Source organism: Lycorma delicatula, chromosome 1 (assembly GCF_047948215.1).
Source record: "Lycorma delicatula isolate Av1 chromosome 1, ASM4794821v1, whole genome shotgun sequence".
NCBI classification, from domain to species: Eukaryota; Metazoa; Arthropoda; class Insecta; order Hemiptera; family Fulgoridae; genus Lycorma; species Lycorma delicatula.
In genome coordinates, this window is record NC_134455.1 from 258,073,404 (window position 1) to 258,095,128 (window position 21,725).

Genomic DNA, 21,725 nt, shown 5'->3' on the forward strand with positions numbered 1-21,725 from the left:
AGCAACTTTGTCCGCGGCTGCCAATCTGTACGAAAGAGAAAGTAAATGCAAAATATAAGGGTAGTATCACTCTAGGAAAAAACAATGGCTACACTCTTAAGAATGTTTAACATGCTTGTTGTGGAGGTTAGACCTGCTGTTATTATTACTGTCTTGAAGAAAATGACACGAGTGATAGCAATGTTCTGAAATCTTACACAGTAGATTTCTTATTAATCATTGGAAACATGAATTAGAATGAAGCTGCTTTCATTCGAATTTATTTTGATCGACAAACGAGTGTACAAAGAGAGTTAGGATATCTGTTATTTATATATTACTGTGGCTAAGCAAAACTCCTTAACGTAAACCGCCGTAAAGAACAGCAATTTATCGCCGGTAGAGAACTTATATCTAAAGTTGGATTTCATCTGAAGCCTAATTGACCTTTATTCAGAGTATTCATTCTGTCATGAACATGAAATCCCAAACATTTTACTCTCCGTCGTGATGGGATGACCAAACCGGTGAAAGTTATGAAACACTGAAATTAACATTTATCAACAAATTTTGACTGTTAACTCTTCGGAGACCGAAGCTACAACAATGTTAATCAAAACTTGTTCCAGAACCGTGTGGTTCTAAAACTTCTTAGAATAAAAGGCTTTTCACCCTAAGACCATAAGGTCTACAGAGGTAGATAACACTTGTCATCATCGGATTCTAAACGCGTACGTGCTTTTTTTTGTAAACCAACTGTACTTTTAGAAGAACATGCTATCAACCTAATCTCTGCGGCATGAAAAATATTTGAATGAAGTGAAATCTGAGTTAGAATATAAGATTATTGTTAAACAATATTTAATAATCATTTAAATATACGAGTATAAATATTGCGGCTGTATTGTGATCGTGTTGTTTTGCGACTTAAAACCTACTGTCGAACGCGATTTTTTCATGCAATAAATAACCTTAATTTCATTAAGAGGAGAAACATTTTTAGATTTTTTATTGAAGTTGTATTTCATCTGACAGCATCTACTTTCTTCAATTCATAGTCTATTTTAATTTACTGGGGCCTACAACCTCTCTGCGGGTAGACCTATTAGAATAAGGTTGGCTGTGTAATTATTTTAACTTACATCAATAACTTTAATATGTAATGTATTACCCCGATAATATTGTTATGAATAAATGATTATTCCGTGTTTATTTGTGAAGATATTAAAAAAAAATTACTTTTAAAATACGAATGCAATCAATGAACAGCGCAAATTTAAGTAAATCAGCCTCCTCATCAAAAAAATGAAAAGAGACCTTTGCAACCGATAAGTGTACGTGATGTATTTCTTAAAATTATATTAATACTTATTGTTTGCAGATACTTCTGTTTATGCACTTATTCGATTCAGGTAACACTGTAAAAAGAAAGTAGGGCAGGTATTACGACGCGTTTTTGTGAGGACTGTCACAACAGTTTAAAAAAAATAAATAATTTGCGGCTACAATTTTGAACTGTTTTCAATTTTTTTTTGTTTTTAAAAAAAAACATAATTGTGTGGGGCCTACAATGTATGAAATTTCATTTTTTTTTTTATTAAGCTCTCGAAGCACATATTGTTGTTATTATTATTTATTCGTTGTTTTTAATCTAAAATTGTCAAATGCCCTCTTTGGATTTACAGATTCTTTCTTATTAAACAGATCAGGAAATGTAATCTAAGAGCAAATCCCTTTATCAGTTGTAATTAAATTACTCCTGTTAAAAATATTTCTATTCGCCTCTTGTACGAAATGATCCAAGAGTATTATTTCAAAACAACTGTTCAGTAAGCAATTATACATAAGTAAATGGATTTGTGCATGATTTATTGTTTTCCTGAATTTGTTGCAAGGAACAAAATCTTACAATTACTAATAATAAAACCACTGAACAAGGGCCAATTTAAATTATAAGATTTTGATTCTTACCGAGCTTAAAAGTACACTTTGACCTTTTGTTAAAAGATATAAAACAGAAAAAAAAACATTAAATAAAAAAGTTCACGTTTTAAACGTGAACGATTAAAGGTTTGTAAAAAAATACATCAATACGTTAACTTTATTTTCAATTTTTTCAAGATAAGATCGTCGATTGTATCAGATTCAAGAGTAATGACGATATATTTATTCCCTTCAGAACATAGAAGTGTAAATGGGATTTTTGTGATCTCCTTCGTGCAGGATTACTTCAATTATGTAAATTGTACATTCGAAAAAAATGAAATCAAAAAACCCCAATTAATTTCTACCGGGTAAATATTTTGTATAACAAAACATGTTGTTTAGATAGAGTTGTACTAGTAGCTCGCAAATTTAAGAGCTTAGACCTCAGCTAGAATAGGTATAGGTGTGTCATTATCTAAAATCTTATACCACAATTCACTTAAGATAAAATTACCAAATTGGAATGACTTTTTAAAAACTGTGCTATTAAAATGTGGATGTATCTCCCTTCTTATACTATTGATCTGTATTTATATTATTTCTTTTTCTTTCTTTACTTGAATAGTTCTGTGAATTACTGTCTGCGTCTATATATTAAAATGTAGAAAACTTGCTCCTTCTTTTCTTTATTTATTTATTGTAAACTAAGAGTATAAAATCTTCCGTGACAGATTGCAGTTGTTATATATGCTAGCTATGGTAACCGAAATGTTTGTTGAGATCTGAAGTGACAACTTATTCACGAAAATAACTTTGTTTTTCTCTAGAATAACCCAACACTTACTTGGGGAAGTGAGGGAGGAATTAAGCGGTTTCCCATTGTTTCATCACTGTTCCTCATCAGTATACCTAACCCGATGTAATAGACGTTACACGGCGTTAGAATTAAATCCTTACTTGATTCGCCATAAGTGTTCGCTGTCTAATGAAAATCACACTATCAAAAAAAAAAGCAACCTTTCGGTACTTCGATTGTTTTACATGTGCCATGGCTGTAAGAAAGACTGTACAGGTAATGTAAAGCAACAGATCGTTGTACTCCTTTCAGTAGTGAAACGATACATTGGATACATTAACTAACGTTACTGAATTTAGATCGTAGTTATAACATAACTTGCTGGAAACAAGGAATTATTTCAACTTTTCCGAATGACGTTTAGATTGTTTATAATTGTTTCGCAAAAAAAAATCTTTTTATGTAGTAAACAAATTTATTTGTTTTGTTTTTATTTGAGACACTAAGGGTTAGTTCACACGATATGGTTTCGGTAGTTTTAACGTATGAGTTTTTTCGCCGCCTCAACAGTGGCGCATGTATTTAGCATGTGTATGTTTACACAATCCGGTTGTTAACTGTTTACGGTTAAAATCAACTTATACGAAAAAAATAACATTCGGTTTGCCAACAGATATCGTATTTACCTATCCGGTGAAAAAACCGAAACAGTTGGTAATAGCGGTTGTAACGTATTGCAGCCGTTCGGACGATTCCGTTTTTGTAGATGTATCGGCACATATGTTGGCGTAGGGACTGAAACCGTATGTGCTAGCATTTTGCATGCATTGGCCTCTGTACAAGCAAACTAAAAACATTGTCATTTTCTGTCTTTTGTGGTTTGGTAATATATAAATAACATATTTCATAAACTTGCTGTAGCGTATGTAATTCTTGAGTTTTATTCTAAATTATGTATTGATGTTGTGATCAAGGCTTATTTCCTATTGTATAGTAACTAATAATAGTAGAATCATTTATGAATCATACGTGACTAATGGGATATTTATAAATTGTTGTAAATACAACACTCAATTCTAAGAATTTCATTTACTTATTTTTAATTTAATCTACTCTAATCACTGCGCTGTGAAGAATAGTATATCACACATCGTTTGTAATTATGTTCTAGAAGTGGTTATTATAGAAACACTTATTGCGGAGTATATTTTACTTAATGAAAAATAGCTGTTAGTGTGATTTATTTTTACTATTTGTTTCCATTTAAAACGTTGTCTTAAATTTAGTCATTTAAATTTTTAATATTTCAGTAGTTATTTTCTTTTAAAATGCCCAAGTTGGGAAAACAAGTACAGTAGTTGATAGTCAGGCGAGGAAAATTGTATTAAATGTTTACAATTTCTTTTTACGAAACAATGCCGGAACCGGAATAGTGAGGAAAACTGAAGTGCTGAATACGATTGTTCAAGTGACAAAAGTATCGAAACGAGCGATACAAAAAAGTATAACAGAAGAGAAATCAAATGAAACTGAAAAGCCATCCGTGTTCGTTTCGCCGAGAAAACGTCTAAATCACCCCAGTACTGTATGCAATTTAGATTAGTTTGACACGGATGCTTTGAAGCATTTAATAAATAAATTTTATGAAACCGAAAAATGCGTTCCTACTGTGAAGGTAATTCTGCAAAAAGCCCGCGAAAGTGAAATTAATTTCAAAGGGAGTAAAAGATCTTTAAGGAGAATATTACCTAAAATAGGATTTAGGTGGGAAAAAACAGAAGACAACTAAAATACTTTAGTATCTAAGATACTAAATACTAAAATACTGATAGAATTATATGACTTTAAAATGCAAAGAATGAAATTTCTACTACAAATTTCCCTGTTTGGCAACGAAGGAAGATCCGATTGTATACACAGATGAAACCTACATTCCCAGTAGTCATGCGACACCAAAATTATGGGTAAGCACAACAAACCTTCATGAGGGACTAAAAACACCAGTATCCAAGGGACCGCTATTAATAACCGTTCATGCCAGCTATAATAAAGGATTCATTAACAATGCTTTAATTATGTATGAGTCAAATAATAAAGGAAATTATCACAAATCGATGGATTACGTAAAGTACACAAAATGGTTACGGGAGAAGTGTATTCCCAACTTGCCACCACCTCGGTCGGTCATTGTACTAGATAACGCACCATATCACAACTTTCTGCTACAAAAGCAACCAAATTCTAACTGTTTAAAAAGCGATATAATAAAATGGTTAGCCGAACAACCAATTTACTGTTCACCTGCTATAACGAAGACTGAATTATATGCTATTATGAAATTACACAAAGAAAATCAAAAGAAATTTCTAATAAATGACATTTTCGAAAATTATGGTCACACAGTTCTACGGTTGCCACCTTATCACTCCCATTGAATGCCATTGAAATGATTCAGAGTCAAGTGAAAGAGCAAGTAGCTAAAAGATATACAACTTTTAACTTGTCGGACGTTCTTAAGTTAGCTGAAGAGGTATTTCATAAAGTGTCTGAAACTGAGCGAAGCAATGTCTGCGAGCATGTTGTCAACGTTGAAAAAATATATTGGAGATGAACATTTGTATGATGTGCCATCGACAATTTTGTGATAAATTTGAATTCAGAATCGGACACGAGTTCTTTAGAATCTATTGACGACAGCGACTTCTGCATTTGCGAGCTACAGCAGTAGAGTAAACAAATTAAATATTTAACGTACTTTAAAATAATAATCTTAATCGGGATACTAAACTGTTTTTAATTAAATAGCGTCGTATGTATTATTGGTTATAAATATTATCTATGAGTATATTAAACTGACTACTGTATGTTTTCAGTCGGCCTAGTATCGTTCCTAAATTCAATTCGTCCTAAATAATTATCCCTAATTAAATGGACCAATCCATTTCTTGTTGTAAAAAGGAATTTGTAGAATCCCGAATCTGTTCAACCGGCTATCCGATGAAATGTATAAAATAAAGATAAAGAGTTCAAAAATATGCTGGCGTGCGTCTAGAAAACTAGAAGGAACAGTAATCTACAGTATCTACACTGTTGCATGAATCGAACTGTTGAACCAGTATGAAAACTTCCTCCAGCTGTTTTTCAATATATATGGTGACTAAACAACAAAAAGTTGATAAAACAAAAAAAGAAAATGCACTAACTAAATAACTTACATAGCCGTTATATAATTCATTTATATTCTAAATTGTTATGTGAGTAAGTAGTAATGCAAAAATATTTAAAAAAATATGAAATCTTTTTATTACGAAAGATAAACGAAATTAATTAATATAAAAATTATGTGAAAAAATAATTTAAGTCAAAGTGTTCTACATGTAATGTAGAATAGGAACATATGAAATTGAGGTTGTAACTGATTGAGTTAGTAATTTTGCTAACAAAACACAATATTTGGGACAGAAACACAATATTTTTGTTTTTTTTTCTTGAAATGCTGATGAAAAAAGATATATTGTTGTCTTCTGGCTTGACCAAAAACGCTGACTCTTGATAATGTTTATTATGAATCTATATTATGGTTGTAACATATTCCAGGTATTTCTTGGAATCTAATTTTCTTTCTGCTTACAACACAATTTTTTGATCCATATTAAGGTATATATTTTATGGTCTGATTACAAGTTGAAGTTATATCTCATATAGAATTTTTTTCGTTTTTATGTGTTACATTTACGTAAATTCAAATAACACTTCAGGAAATTTCTTATTTTCTTTTCAAAGAAAGTTAATGAACTTTTTCAAATATGAGGTCATTTATCTTTCAATAATTCCTTACAATAGTCTCCTAAAATAAATAATGTATGATAATGGGTGTAAGGGCTACTTTTCAAAGAACTGTTACAATTATATCATGAAACATTCTGAACCTTTTTTAATGTGAATTGATTTACAGCTGTTTCCAACAAAGGTTAAAATTAATCAAAAAAAATAAAACACAAAAAATTAAACTAAGTATTCTTGTCTTAAACAAAAAAATATACATTTTATACTAGTAAAATTTATATTTTTATTTTAAATAAAATAAGGCGGCCAATTATACATTTTCTGACGCACCAAAAAAATACAAGGTTTTGAAGCAATCTAAAAATTCAATCTTCTTTAAAAAAAGATACAACTGTACTTTAGAGCAGAATACTTGAATTTTCTACAGTCTTCAAAAGGTTGGATGACCATTTTTTATCAAGTTAATATTAGCGACTACAGTAATTTTTTTTATTTATTCAAATGATTTCTTCACCATTGAGTGGTGTACCCTAATACTTATAAAAACACCTAGACTGAAAGTTAAATAGTTGTTGCAACTTAATAACCATTTTAACTAATCTGTGTTTAATGAATTAATTTAAAGTGAATTTAATGATTAATGATATTGACTGAGGCAGCAATAAAATAATGCTGCCTAAAATAAAATGGAAATGCAATCATCATTAAGTTTAAACATTATATTATTATAATCAGGAAATAATTTTGGTATGTAAAATAAATTTGAATAGAAGATGCCAGTAAACATGCTTGTTCTGTTTTTAGAAGTCTTGCTATGTCTTAACAAATTTTGTTGGAAATAGATTTGTCGCATCAGGTAAAAGCTTCTCGAGATGGTATGCGTGCTGCTGTTCCTGACCATTTATTAGAATGCTACAGAAATCCACAGCTTGTTAAAAACAATTTATTACCAATGACGATGCCAGTATTAATTGATCTCATCCGTAAAGTTGAGACTTATCAAGGAATGAACATGGACATGAGGGTACTTGCCACTACTCTGTTGCAAAGGTAAATGTTATTTATACCTAAATTCTTCATGTACATAAAAAGTATTATTTATCATTATAAAGCAAAATTAAGCTTACATTGTAGATAGATTATATTACTGTGATTAACATTCTTGAATTATTTCTTATGTTGTGATAAATATTAATGCTTAAAATGCCATTTACTGTACTAATTTTTATTAAAATTAAGTTGCAGTGGTAAATATTATATATATATATATATATATTAAATGACCTCTATCCATTAGTGCAAAAAAGTGTACTTCAGAACCCTCAAAACCCCTTTATACAAAACTAAAATTTGATAGATATATTACCGTTGACTCAAATGGCTAAAAAAAAAAAAAAAAAAAAAAAAAAAAAAATTTAAATTTTCAATTGAAATAAAATACCTTGGGAGTTTTCAGTATTCTTCACTCTTTAAAAGCTTTAATTCGATAAAAGCACTTATTCTTGAGGGCCAGTTTGCACCTGATTGAGCATTTTTAATGATCTACAGTATTAATAAGTTTTGGTTTAAAGTAGTCGTATAGTGTAAGGGTTGTGTTAATTATGTTTAGAAGAGCAGTGGGAAGGAATTTGTTTACTTTGGATTTAAGGAACCAAAGAGAAAGTCTGATTTTAATGTAGTTGCACTAAGGCTATTACTAGGCGTGCGTGTTTTGTGTGTTTGTGTGTATGGTTGGTGTTTGTGTGATTAATTACTTATATGTCCATTAACTGAGTTTAAGATTTCTTGACTATATGCCTCTAAATTTATTATATTGTTCATGTGTCTATGTCTTGCAATAATTAGATTTGTTAATAACATATTGTTTGATTGTGAATTAGTGTTTTATTGAGTTACTTAAAAGTAAATGTGGAATTGATTCAAAATAAAAACTTAGTGTAGTCATTCAAAGAAATCCAATTTAAGTGCTTTTTACTGAATTTAATTAAATTCTTAATTTGACCTATAAGTACTTTTTTTGTAAATTTTCAAACCATATGCAACTTAATACACCAACTTTTCCATTTTTTGTTTACTTTATTTCAAAAATTTATTTTCTGTAGTAATTCCACAGTTAGTTTATTTCAGATGTTACTGGAAGATAGTTTAAACAAAAAATAACACTGTCATACACGTTATTTGATGACCTATTTTGTTTGTTATTGTCATAACTTGTTAGGTTATATACGTAATAATATGCAGTCTTAAGTTATTCTGATATTCCCATTTTCATGCAACACTTCAAGAAAATTCAGTCACAAAACTTGAAGTAAAAAATAATCCCTACATTCCACGAAGCCTTACCTCAATGCACACTTGTAGATAAATAAAAATTGTTTTTTTGCACTTCTTTTTGTATTTTTATCATGACAAAAACTTCTCATCTTTTTCTTTTCTTGAAACTGATTTTATTTTGTACGAACAGTGGTTTTCTGTAGGCCTACCCATATGTTTTTTTTTTGTTCATTAGGATAAAGGAAACCTTTTATAGGCACCATGTGGTCTCAAACCCGATGGTAGTATGAAACTCCCCTTTCAGGTCTATCCAGTAAAACCCCTCCCCTTTTATAACATGGGATTCCTGACCCATCTTATGGTATTATCATAGCACCCCATTTCTTGCCTCCATTCACAACCCTCTTGTTAGTCCTACTCCTTGAACCCATCAAGGTCCTGTATGTTTTTTGCATCTTCTCCATTATGTGCCACTATTTTGGCAAGGGACTGATTGACAATGAGGTACAATTATTTAAACCCTAATGTCACTTATGGTAGTTATAATTAATTTATTATTTATTTGTATAGTAAATAATAATAAATATTACCTTTAAAGGAGGCCAATAGGTGGCTATATCTAAAAGTATTTTGTTGAAAAGATCACAACTGCTATTGCGCTATCACCACATAAATTCTGCCAAATAGTTATCCAACAGTATTTTGTTTGTCCCACATTCTTTTTTACATTCATTTTATTTTTTTAACCAATGTAAGGTATTACTTCAGAGAATGAATGAGGATGATATGTATGAATGTAAATGAAGTGTAGTCTTGCATAGTCTCAGGTCGACCATTCCTGAGATGTGTGGTTAATTGAAACCCATCACCAAAGAAAACCCGTATCCATGATCTAGTATTCCATATAAAAAAATCCATATAAGGTACAAATCCTTTTGTAGGATTTGAACCTTAGAACTCTTGACTTCGAAATCAGCTTATTTGCGACGATGAGTTCACCACTAGACCAACCCAGCGGGTTGGTTTGCATGCATTAGGTGAATTTAACTTAACCACCAGGTTAGTCTGGTGGTTAAACCACCAGACTTTTCGTGCAAAGTGTTGGGCTTACTAACAGATTCCGCAAGATGTTATTGGGTGCATACGTGTGTTTGCGCTCTAGCAACTAAACCTCACCTCTGATAGTCCTCCCCTTTTTGGAAACTGTTGTGAGGCATTACTTCAGAAAGGGGGAGCTTACCTTCCTGCACTGGGCATCAGAGTAACCATGGGTTCACCGTATCCAGGCAACCCCCACAGGTTCAGAAGGCTTCCTGGACACTCACCTACAGCCCTGTCCTCCGCACCAGAACTCTCAGGCACCCATCTGCTTTCTTTCTTCTTCCTCCGTTCGAAGCTTCTCCAAAACTACTCTGGAATACCTAACTACAGCAAGCCAGTGCTCTTCTTTGGTTAGCCTGGAATCCATAAGTCCCTCGGGCGTGAACATAACTTTCGTACTCAGGAGTATTCCAAGTTTTATTTTCTAATTAGTTCCAGAAGCGGAGCTTACTTTCCTGCTCTGGGCATCAGAGGGACCGTGGGTTCACCGCATCCAGGCGACCCCCACATGGTCAGGAGGCCCTCTAGACACTCGGTTGCCTCCCTGTCCTCCGCACCAGAGCTCTCAGGCATCTGTCTGCTTTCCTTGCTTCTTCCGCCGTCCAGAGCCTCTTCATGAGTGCTCTGGAATACCTGGCCACAGCAAGTCAGTGCTCATCATTGGTCAGCATGAAGTCCATAAGATCCTCAAGTGGGAATAGAACCGTTGCACCCAGGAGTGCAAGCATTTCGCCTCTCTCCATTGTGAAGTGGAGGCACTCAAAGAAAACATGCTGCTCCATTTCTTCTGTTTTGCAATCAGGGCAGGTTTCCACAGTCTACTTAAAAATGATATAAATACACCCTGAAGCCCGCGTGGCCCAGCATCTGAGTGAGGTAAAAATCCAACAAGGCATGGGGTCTCACTTAAGATATTTCTTAAGGGACCCCCCCTTAAGACATTTCAACCAAATGTGAGGTAAGGCTGTCTGGAAGTTAAGATTATGTATAGTGCATTCAATGAAAATGAAAACCTTGTGTTGGAGAAGGTTGAGACTGAAATATTAATATTTGTAATATATATGATATATGTATATATTAATATATATACAATATATAACTCAAATGAAATATTTTGACAATCATTATTTGTATTAAGTGGTCAATCATTTTAGGACTCATGTGATGGAGGGAGTGTAATAATAATCTATTAATACAAGTATAAACTATTCGTTTTTGTACCTAAATATAGTACCGTTATAATATAGTGTAATATAGTATAATAGTGTATATATAGTGTAATATAATATAGTGTACCGTTTTTGTATAGTAAATAGTATTTATGAGTACGCTAAATATTTTTAAAGAAATTATTGTCTGAAATGAAACAAAATGATAATAAATTTTAATTGTGGAAAGACCTCTTGCTATTAATGAAAATAGTTAGACACTCTGTATTGCAGAATGCTTGGTTTCTGAATGAGCTTAAGTTACGTATAAAGAGTAATATAATGTCTGCAAACATGTCTGCAGTTATGTCTGCAAAGTGACTGTCTGCCTCGTGCAAGCAAGCTTTTACTCATCGTACGCACTGTATGTTTATTTTCATATAAAATATAGCACACAAAGTTTTTTTTGGAATCATTTTCTAGTTCATTTCTAAAACTAAATTTTGTATTTTGGGCATATTAGAACACATCTTTCTCACTCTTTTTTTTTGTCATTCTTATGACTCCTAAATAAAGGTGTAAACACCATCAGATAGTGTTATACGGAGATATGAAAGTTACATGTTTTTGAAGATCATACAACATTCCTGGAGTATTTATACTCCAGGCCATTTATCTCACAAACTGTGGGGAAGAGCATAAAAATGACTTTACACTATTGTTTAACACTATCTCTAATGGTTAACCTATGACCTTCAAAAAAAAAGGTCCAAGGTCATATGTATGACTACATATTCCAGTATAAAATTTTCTGCTCTTTTCATTCATTGGTGGAGTCAAAAATAAGTCATTCCATTTGACAAAATCGTGTTAACTTAAAATAATGGTCAGTTTCATGGTTAAATACAAGGTCACCATTAGGTGTACTCCTCCAATCTTAATAACTTTTATTTAGGTCATTTTTTTGTATCGTGTGTAGTTTACAAAAAAATCGCTTGGGCGATTAAAACGAAACACTCTCTATATTACAATCTTTAATTATAATTATAAAAAATAATATTTATTTGACAAAATATGTTTAATAATGAAATATATTTATTCACATATAGCAATTGTGGTTTTCTTTAATTGTTCAATGTAATTCATTAAACTTCACTTTGATTAATTTTTAATTACTGTTAAGTTACTCATTATTTTAATACACAATCATTAAAGCTAAATTTTATTTCCTTTCTTTCTGTGAAGAAAAAAATATGTATATTTGTTTTATGTAGTCGAAAAACATTTCCTATACAAAGTTTCTGAAGAGTCTTAGTTTTCTTAATTATCGCTGCCTGCATGAACATCAACCACAAACGGCATCATAAATTTATAAAGTAATCTGAATCCTTAATTAATTCAATTAAGATGGTTTGATTAATTTAGAAATTAGATTATAAGTGATGAATTATAATGTTCAAAGGGAATATTGTTTTAAAACAGTCTTTGTAATTTTGATTGAGAGAGAATTTAGTTGTGTACTTGTAACAGAGTAATTAACCACAAACAGTATTGTGTAAGTACCTTTACTAATTGAAATTCTGTATTTCTGATTTTGTATTTATTTCCTGTGGTGTATTACAATAAATACTTGATTGCATGATTTCATTCAGTGTATGAGAATGACTTTTATAAAAACAAATTGCCAATAAAAAATTTATGATAGTGGAAAAGTGATCACAAATACATTAAACATAAAAAATTAAAGTGTTCAGAAAGCACTTTATAAAACGATTTACTTTTTATTTATTTCACATTTAAACCACAATTTTCCCTTCTACAGTAACCGAGTACCATTTTCATACAAATCAGAAACATTCTTTCAATAAATGGATGGTTCTTGACCTCAGTGTCACGTGTTAGTATTTCAACTTCTGAGGGGAGATTTTTATCAAGCATTAAATGGCGGCAGGGGGTTGGATATTTGTTATTTCCTACTCTTCAACTGCAATAATAAAAGTATCTAATGGGAAAGAAAAAATGATCACTTATTTCCCGAAAAAATGTTCATGTATGACATGTAAAGAATCACTTTTGTACAATGAAGTTATTACTTTACGGTGGTTCTGATCTCCACAGTCACTATGATTTACTTGTTTGTGGTGTCAAGTGCCATTGCTACAAGATGAAGATGTTGTTTCACAGCAGTTCTTACGTCTGAAGTAAGTATGACTAATGTATTTTGACATGTCAAAACTTGATTTTGATATAATTTACTTTTTGTCTTTCAATTTTGTAGTTTAGTTAACTTGTAGTGTTTATATTAGCCTGTGTTGTTCTTCTTTCACTGTAATGTTGTCACAAGGTCCGAAAGTCATTAGCTCAAGGTGTTCGGGAGAGTAGTAGTGAAAGTTAACTGTTTTAGTACTGATTATTCTGATACAGACAAAGACTATGCACCATCAAATGAAAGAAGTTGCAGATATAGTGATACCAGTGACTCTGAAGATAATGATTTACAACCTGAAAATGTTTATGAATCAGATATTACATTACAAAATACTTTGCAGCAAACAGAAACAGCTAGCTAATGAAATAATTCAGCAAAATAATTCTTCAGAAATCATAACTAGTGCATCACTTTGGCAGCAATTTACTTTATCAGATCCTGAATTTTCTGATTTTCCTCGTCAATCACAAATTAACTTGGAATCTACTTATCTTGAAAATCCTCTTGATATTTATCAGTTATTCATTAATGTTGATATTCTACAGATGAATGATGTTGAAGAAACGAATAAATATGCCACAATGAAACTTAGTAGCAAAATCAGTAATAGAAAATCACACATAAAAAATTAGTCGACAATTGTTATAGCTGAAATAAAAAAGTTATTTTCTCTTTTTTTATTAATGGATTAGTTCATGTTTCTTTTACAAAGTTGTACTGGAGTAAAGATAAAATGTTTTGAAATAAATTTATTGCACATGTAATGTAGGGATCAGATTTTACAACTTCTTAGGTTCATTTATTTTACCCAATTATGAAGAGTAATCTAATAATAGACTGAAAAAAACACAGACAGTTAATACTGTCTGTATTTTTGACTTGTTAAAAAAATTTCAAAAAATTCTTGAACCTGGAAGAGACATGGTCATTGATGAAAGTATGGTTCCATTCAAAGGTAAATTAATATTTCGGCAATACTTGACAAATAAATCTCACTAATATGGGATTAAGGTGTATAAACCCTGTATGGTGGATGGATATACATTTAATGTAAGGGTTTATTTCAGTTAAGAAGATACAACTTGTAGCGAGGGAGATACTGAAGCAATAGTAAAACAACTGCTTAATTGTGTGCAGGAAAAAAAAGAAGGTATTTGTATGCTAATAATTTTTACTCAAGCATCCAATTACCTGTTGACTTGTATGCTGAGAAAATTATTTATTGTGGAACACTAAATAGGGGCAGAAAAGGTATCTCTGAAAATTGCAAATTAAAAAAAAATGAAAAAGGGTGAAGTAATAGGGGCTCAGCAAGGTAAAATTAAAATTATAAATTATAATTATTAAATTATAATTATTAAAGGATAAACAATCGGTATTAATAATTACAACTGATCCCACACATGATACCATCTGGTAAAAAAAAATTTTAAAAATGAGGAGATCAAAAACCCAAATGCGTCTTAAATTACAACCAAGCAAAATAGGTGTCGACCTGAGGGATCAGATGTCTGCTTATTATTCAGTTTTGAAAAAAATCAAGTAAATGGTACTGAAAGGTAATGTTTGCACTCTTACTGGGAACTTCTATGGTCAACTCGTGGTATGTCTATAAAAAAATAGCTACTTCTAAGCACTGTTCAATAATAGACTTTAGCTGATCATTGGCTAAACTACTTTCCAGACTAGCTGAAATAACTCCAACCCTAATCCCAAGACGTACTCACAAACATTTGTTCGATTAGAAGATACTGGAAGAAAGAAGCGTAAATTGCTCGTTGCATACTACTCAAAGTTGCATCAAAATTTGAACAGCAAGGAGACTGATAAAAAAGCTAAACGGGTTATCAGTTACTGTAACAATTGTGAGAAGAAACTTGGTCTTTGCTTAGACTGTTTTAATGTTTACCATAAAAACTTAAACTAATTTTTTTATGTCTTCATCAACTATGGTTATATTTCATGTTTTCTTTTTAATCTAACAAGACAGTAACTAAAGTTTTAAAAACTGTCATACATTTTAAGTTTAAAAACTATTAATTGCCGTTAAAAATAAATATTTGTAATACATTTTCATGTAATTTCGTTCATGTTGCCATTATTTTTATTTTTTTAACTAATGTTTTTAGATGATCAATATTAAAAAAACGGTTATTTGTTTGTAATGTGGTTTTAACTTATGTTTTTATTACTGTATATATTTAGTTTTTCATGTATTACTGTTTAAATTACTTACATTGTATTTAGGTCTAAATGTAATAATTTTCATGTAGTTTTATTATTTGTCCAAATTAATTATTACAATTAATTTTTTAGTTGATCATTTAAAAAATATTAAAAAAAAAGCTTTGTCATTTCAAAGGTGGTTAATGCACTTTACATCTTAATTAATCGTATTATATATTGATAAAAAATTTTCATGAATTTCTATTCAAAGTGTTAATTCTCTTATTTCAATGAATTTATTACAGAGTAGAAAAAACAAATAAAAATATATGTAAATCTTTAAAAGCGGTTCTTATCTCTGGTGTCAAAATTGTCATAAAGTTGTCATAATGAATACTTTCTTTAGTATTTAATAACTAACAGTATGTTGTCAACTCACGTAAAGTTCATCTAGTCCATTAGTAGATGGATGTATCATAGAATATCTACTTGACCGAGGAGACAAGTACCGGCTGGAATGATAGTCCTGTTCTGTACCTCGAGGATAAGAACCGATGAAATTTATTCTTATTAAAAATTACCCCTCAGATGTAAGCAAACAGGGTCTCGTGATGCTATAAGTAACAGCCGCAAATTACCAAAATTCAGATACTTTGGCCCGGTGGCAATAATCGCGGCTTACGTGTTAAACTGGAAATAAGTTTCGAAGTTTACGTTTCACGATGCACAATGTTGAATTAAACATTTTATCTCACCAGTTTGGATATGGAAACAACATTCGATATTATTTTAAACCATATTAAACGGTTTTAATAAAATATTTTTTTACTAAATTACAACAAAATCGTAGAGTGTTATCTAATTCATACTGCTGAAGTAAAATAGAAATTAATCTGAAAATAAATTTTGGCATGAATTCTAATAATTTCCCATTTTAATTTTCAGTGATTCAGTAGACTGCTACGTGAAGTCGGAAAACCATGTTTGTGCCAATGTTCATTGCACATAATTGCTTATGTAAAATTTTATTTGCAATAATAATTCTCATTCAAACTGGTGATGTAGCAGAACCTAAATTCTGATGCAGTCATTATTGTCAGCATATTTATGATATATATATATATATATATATTTAATGTGTAATTTGTGACTTTTATGTGGTATTTATAATAACACAAATCATATATTACACACTTACATTTAAAATGATATAATGATTTACACATTAAGTATGATATTGAGTAGACCAGACATGCATCTGCAGAGAAAATAATACATAGAAGCACTATCAACCTTTGTCAATCAGAACTACATAATGGCCATGAAAAAATTCTCTGGAAGTACATTAAATATCATGTACTTATCAAATGTATCATATTTTAACATTTTAATATATCTACCATATTTATCTAATGTGGTAGAAAATAAAACAATAAAAATTCTATTTCTGACATTAATACAAATTTAAAAATATTAAAAATGAATAAAGATGGCATAAAATTAAATATATTATTAGAAAAATGTTACATTTATAAATACAAACAAAATTTCAATTTGACAAGTCATCAAACAATTTTTGAGAGAGATAATCTTATAAAAACTGCAACAGATAGCAGCACTTGTATAATAAATTAATATGAAATTTTCATTATTTTAGAATTTTTGATCCTTAATATGCAGTTATGACAAGCATGACTGAGGATGCAGAGTACTTTCATGGTAAAATTAATGTATGATATGTCTTATCTCAACATTCTTTAGCTGATTTGCATTAAGAGAATTTGAAATATAATTTAACAATACAGAGAAATAATATGAATCTTAAAAAGATTAATTTCAATAAAATAACACACATACACTACCCCCCCCCACACACACACACACACACACACACATGCATACATACATACATACATATATATATATATATATATATATATCAACCAGCAGCCATATATTGCAAAAATATTTTTTACGTTTTGTGTTTTTCTTACAGATTTCGTTTAGATGGAATTGAACGTGATCCTGATGTGCCAGCAAATGAATATGTGTTACCTTACAAGACATCTGGATCAGAATTCTACAAATTTCGTTTTTTAATGGATAGCTTAATACCTAATCAGCAGTATACTTTTCCAAATGCTAGTCTGAATGTTGTAGAACAGGTAATACTTTGTGTGCATACACACATATTCTCTCTTTCACTCTCTCTCTCTCTCTATATATATATATCTCACTCTCTCTGTCTCTCACTGTGTCTCTCTCTGTCTCTGTCTCTATCTCTCTCTCTCTCTCTCTCTCTCTCTCTCAATCTCTCTCTCTCTCTCTCTCTCACCCAACTGGAATCAATTCAAAGTTCAGATTGAGTTCAATCATACAAAAGAATTGGGTACTAAATTAAGACTCCATGTTTACAATCATGTTTGTAAACAAATTCTTACTAATTTTATGAAGTTTAGAAGTTAGAAACATATTAATTTTGCAAATAAAATTAAAAATATATATTTATATTTACTTACAAAATTGTAAATAAATTAATAATAACTGCTCCTCGTAACAATAATCTTTATTTTTCTACTTCTGTTTGTGTGCATATACGTTAATCTTTTTTTTAAATGAGTAGCTTTAACAAGATTTATTGGTTTGGCTTAAGAGATTGGTTTGTGTAAAATAAGGGTACTTTTGTCCTTGTAGATTGATGAGTTGGGTTATGAAGTCCCTCATCATTTTAAATATATGTAGACATGACCTGCATCACTCCTTCTTACAAATAATCTTTATCTTCTAAACATCCCAAGGTTCATACCCAATTACTCAACTGGGCTAGGAGTAGAAGTTTTGGTAGAGGTTGGGTTAGAACAGGTATGTTGTATTTACAATTTCATTGAGTACTTACCACACATCCAAAGTTGATTGGCTAACACAACTTTTCAATTTCACTAAGAATTACACAATTAATGTGAGACATTGATTTACACTGCTTGCAAATCTTGTCAGTATGGTTCACTAAAAGACTTGTAACTACTCATATTATCATGAATTCAAAAATAGTCAGCTACAAAATCAGATGTTAAAAGTAAGTCAATTAACTCTCAATATAATTTCATATGGTTTCATGCTTAGCAGCCTGGGTATCTATTGAATTTTTTTCAAATAGAACTTCACCTGATTATAGTTCTACTAAATGCCAAAAAAGGAGGGAAAACCGACATGGTTTTCATAGTCTTATGATCCTCATAAATCATGGTTATGGTTCTCATGGTCTCCTGAAGTATGTTAACACTAGTATTTGCTATTTTTTGGATTGTAGACTTAATTAACAAAACTGAATATTTTCCTTACAAAAGAAGAAATTCTGTTAATAATTGACCTACTGAAATGAGTAATTTATGTTAAGATAATTTCTAGAAGATTCTGTGTAGAGTGCATGCTTAGCGGCCTGGGTATCTACTGCATTTTTTTTCAAATAGAACTTCACCTGATTATAATTCTACTAAATGCAAAAAAATGAGGGAAAACCAACAGGTCTGATTTTCTATTTTGTTTTAACTGTTAAATTGTGAAAATGTATTTAATTTCAAATTCTTTTCATAGGAATTTTTGTATAATAATTTGCAAGTAAATTATTTATCCAGATAAAAGTATTACACTCAATGAAAAAAAAAAACAAAGAATCTAACTAAAAATAAACTGCTTGCTGCAACATCTTGTTTTCCAACTTGTGTAACAGTCAATAGACTCATTTAATGACTAAAGCAATATCTGTAATTCTGTTCCTGGCTAAAAATGTTGGCCAAAACAAGTATATTATTAACATAAATAATTTAATAAAAAAATTTTAACTTTGCAGTGTACTCTTCACTGGATGCTGAGCTCATCAGTAGAAGAGTGGATAAGAGGGGATGAAGGAAGCACATGCAATTCATTATCCAATTACAATAGTTGGAGCAGTAGAATCCGACGTCAGGTACAACAGTCACCTCCAGCAATTACAGTTGCTCCTCCATCAGTTCCAAGTGTGCCTCCAGGAATTCAGAGAAAAACAGATCCTGATGCTGAAATATTAGATTCTTCTGCCATGCTGTCAGTTAATAAATAAAGCTAGTTACATATTTCTTTAAGCTTTTAATTGGAAATTTTAATTATTAATTAATTATGAACTGAGTTAATGGGAATATATTTTGTAGTTGAATAATCTATGCATAGTTAAACAATAAAACCAATTCCTAGAATATCAACCTAAGGAGGAAGTAGTTTACTAAATGGTAAAGAGAATGTTTTAAGTCAATTTGTCAGCTTCTAGCACTATTAGATATAGGAAGCATAAGTTTCAAATTTTAAAGAAGTATTTTCTAAGATCTCTATAGCATTTACAGATCGTTTAAAGTAATAATATTATTGAGAGCAATGAGGAAATATCTCAAAATTTTATAAATAGCAGGTCATGATTTTCAGCCTTTAATATAATTAAGGCTCTACTAAAATACAGTAAAAGACAATGTAAAAAGTGGAGAAATTTATAGAACTTTTCAAAGCATTGGTGTATTAGAGACAATACATTCACTTAACAAATTCACGCACTTAGGAACTTACGTGACACTTCCCCTGGACCGGACAACGTTCGCCTTGGCATGCTTTCACACCTTCCTAACTCAGCATTACAACATCTTTTGAATATTTACAGTGGTTTATTCTCCGAACAAGTCTTTCCGCCCGGCTGGTCAGAAGCATTTATTATACCAGTACTAAAGCCTGGTAAAGACAAAACCGATCCCTCAAGCTACCGCCCTATTTCTTTAACAAGTGAGTTGTGTAAAATAATGGAGAGAATGGTAAACCGCAGGCTTACATGGTACTTTGAGAAACTTGGCTTTCTATCTTCGGAACAATGTGGTTTCCGACAAGGACGATCTTCCATTAACCATTTAGTGTCAATGGAAACAGCCATACAAAACGCCTTCCTAAACCGCCAACACCTCGTTGCTATCTTCTTCGATATTTAAAAATGAGTACGACACGGCCTGGCGACGTGGTATTCTTAACACTCTCAAGGGATGGAGAATCAAGGACAATATGCTTGCTTTTATCCAGGGATTCTTAAATCACCGACGTATTGTGTTCATGTAGACGATTCACTTTCAGATAGTGTCGTCTTGGAGAATGGAGTACCTCAAGGTAGTGTATTAAGTGTCACCTTATTTTCTGTGGCCATAAACAGTATTACCAAATGTGTACAGGCCCCTGTCTCATGTTCTCTATTTGTTGACTATTTTGTTATTTACACTGCGAGCCGTTCAACGCCCACAGCAGAGCGACTACTACAGAACATTATATTTTGCCTTGAGGCTTGGTCCAGGACTGCTGGTTTCACATTTTCATCCGAAAAAACGAAATGTGTAGTCTTTTCTCGGCTACGAAACCCTTCTATTCCGCAAGTTTTTCTGAACAGAAAGCTTATTGCTATCTCTCCTTACGTTAAGTTCTAGGTTTGTTTTTTGATAGCCGTCTTACTTGGGTCAAACATATAAAGAAGTTAAAGACAAAATGTTCCAATCTTTTAGATATGATGCGGGTCCTTAGTAATACCAATTGGGGAGCCGATCGGTCATTTATGATACGTTTTTACTATTCCCTTGTTCGTTCCCGTTTAGATTATGGTTCTGTCGCCTACTCTTCAGCTCGTCAAAGCGTGCTTAAAATGCTGGATGGTATACATCATGCTTTTCTTCCGCTTGCCATAGGTGCGTTTAGATCAAGGCCTGTTGCAAGCTTACTTGTAGACTGTAGTGAACCATCACTTTGGTATAGACGAGACCAGCTATTGTTATCTTATTTTGCTCGTCTCAATGGACAACCAAATTATCCGGCTCTTGACTCAGTTCTTAGAAATCCTAATTTAGGAAAGTATGAGGGACGTCCACGTTGTACTGCACCTGTAGGTGTCCGTAACCGACGTCTGCTGCAGCATATAAATGTTGGCACTGCGTCGTTCTTTCCATCATATTCGTGCTCATATCCTCCGTGGAGAATAAACCTTGTAAGTTTTACTTTTGACCTTACGACATACGATAAACAATCAACACTACCTACTGTTTTCCGGCAAATGTTTCAGTGTGTCCTCACCAAGACGAACCCAGACGCGGTGATATACACTAATGGATCGAAACAAGACCATACCGTTGGTTGTGCTTTTGTTGTCAATGAAAGAACTTATATGTTTGGCCTACTCGGTATTACGAGTGTGTTCACCGTTGAACTACTCGCTATAAAAAAAGGCTCTAAATATCATTAACCCTAAATATAAAAACATTCTTATTTGCAGTGACTCGTGTAGTGCTCT

General features: G+C 31.6%; 1 protein-coding gene across 2 annotated transcripts in view; it reads left to right on the forward strand.

Annotated features, from left to right (window-relative positions):
• The window catches only part of LOC142330730 (uncharacterized), a 98,897-nt gene that overhangs the window by 17,550 nt on the left and 59,622 nt on the right, over positions 1-21,725 (forward strand). For both annotated transcript variants that reach the window (XM_075376177.1, XM_075376183.1), the window contains 3 exons: positions 7,330-7,537; positions 17,382-17,550; positions 19,236-19,468. In XM_075376177.1, coding sequence (XP_075232292.1) covers positions 7,330-7,537; positions 17,382-17,550; positions 19,236-19,468 — 610 coding nt within the window. The remainder of the gene's footprint in view (positions 1-7,329; positions 7,538-17,381; positions 17,551-19,235; positions 19,469-21,725) is intronic.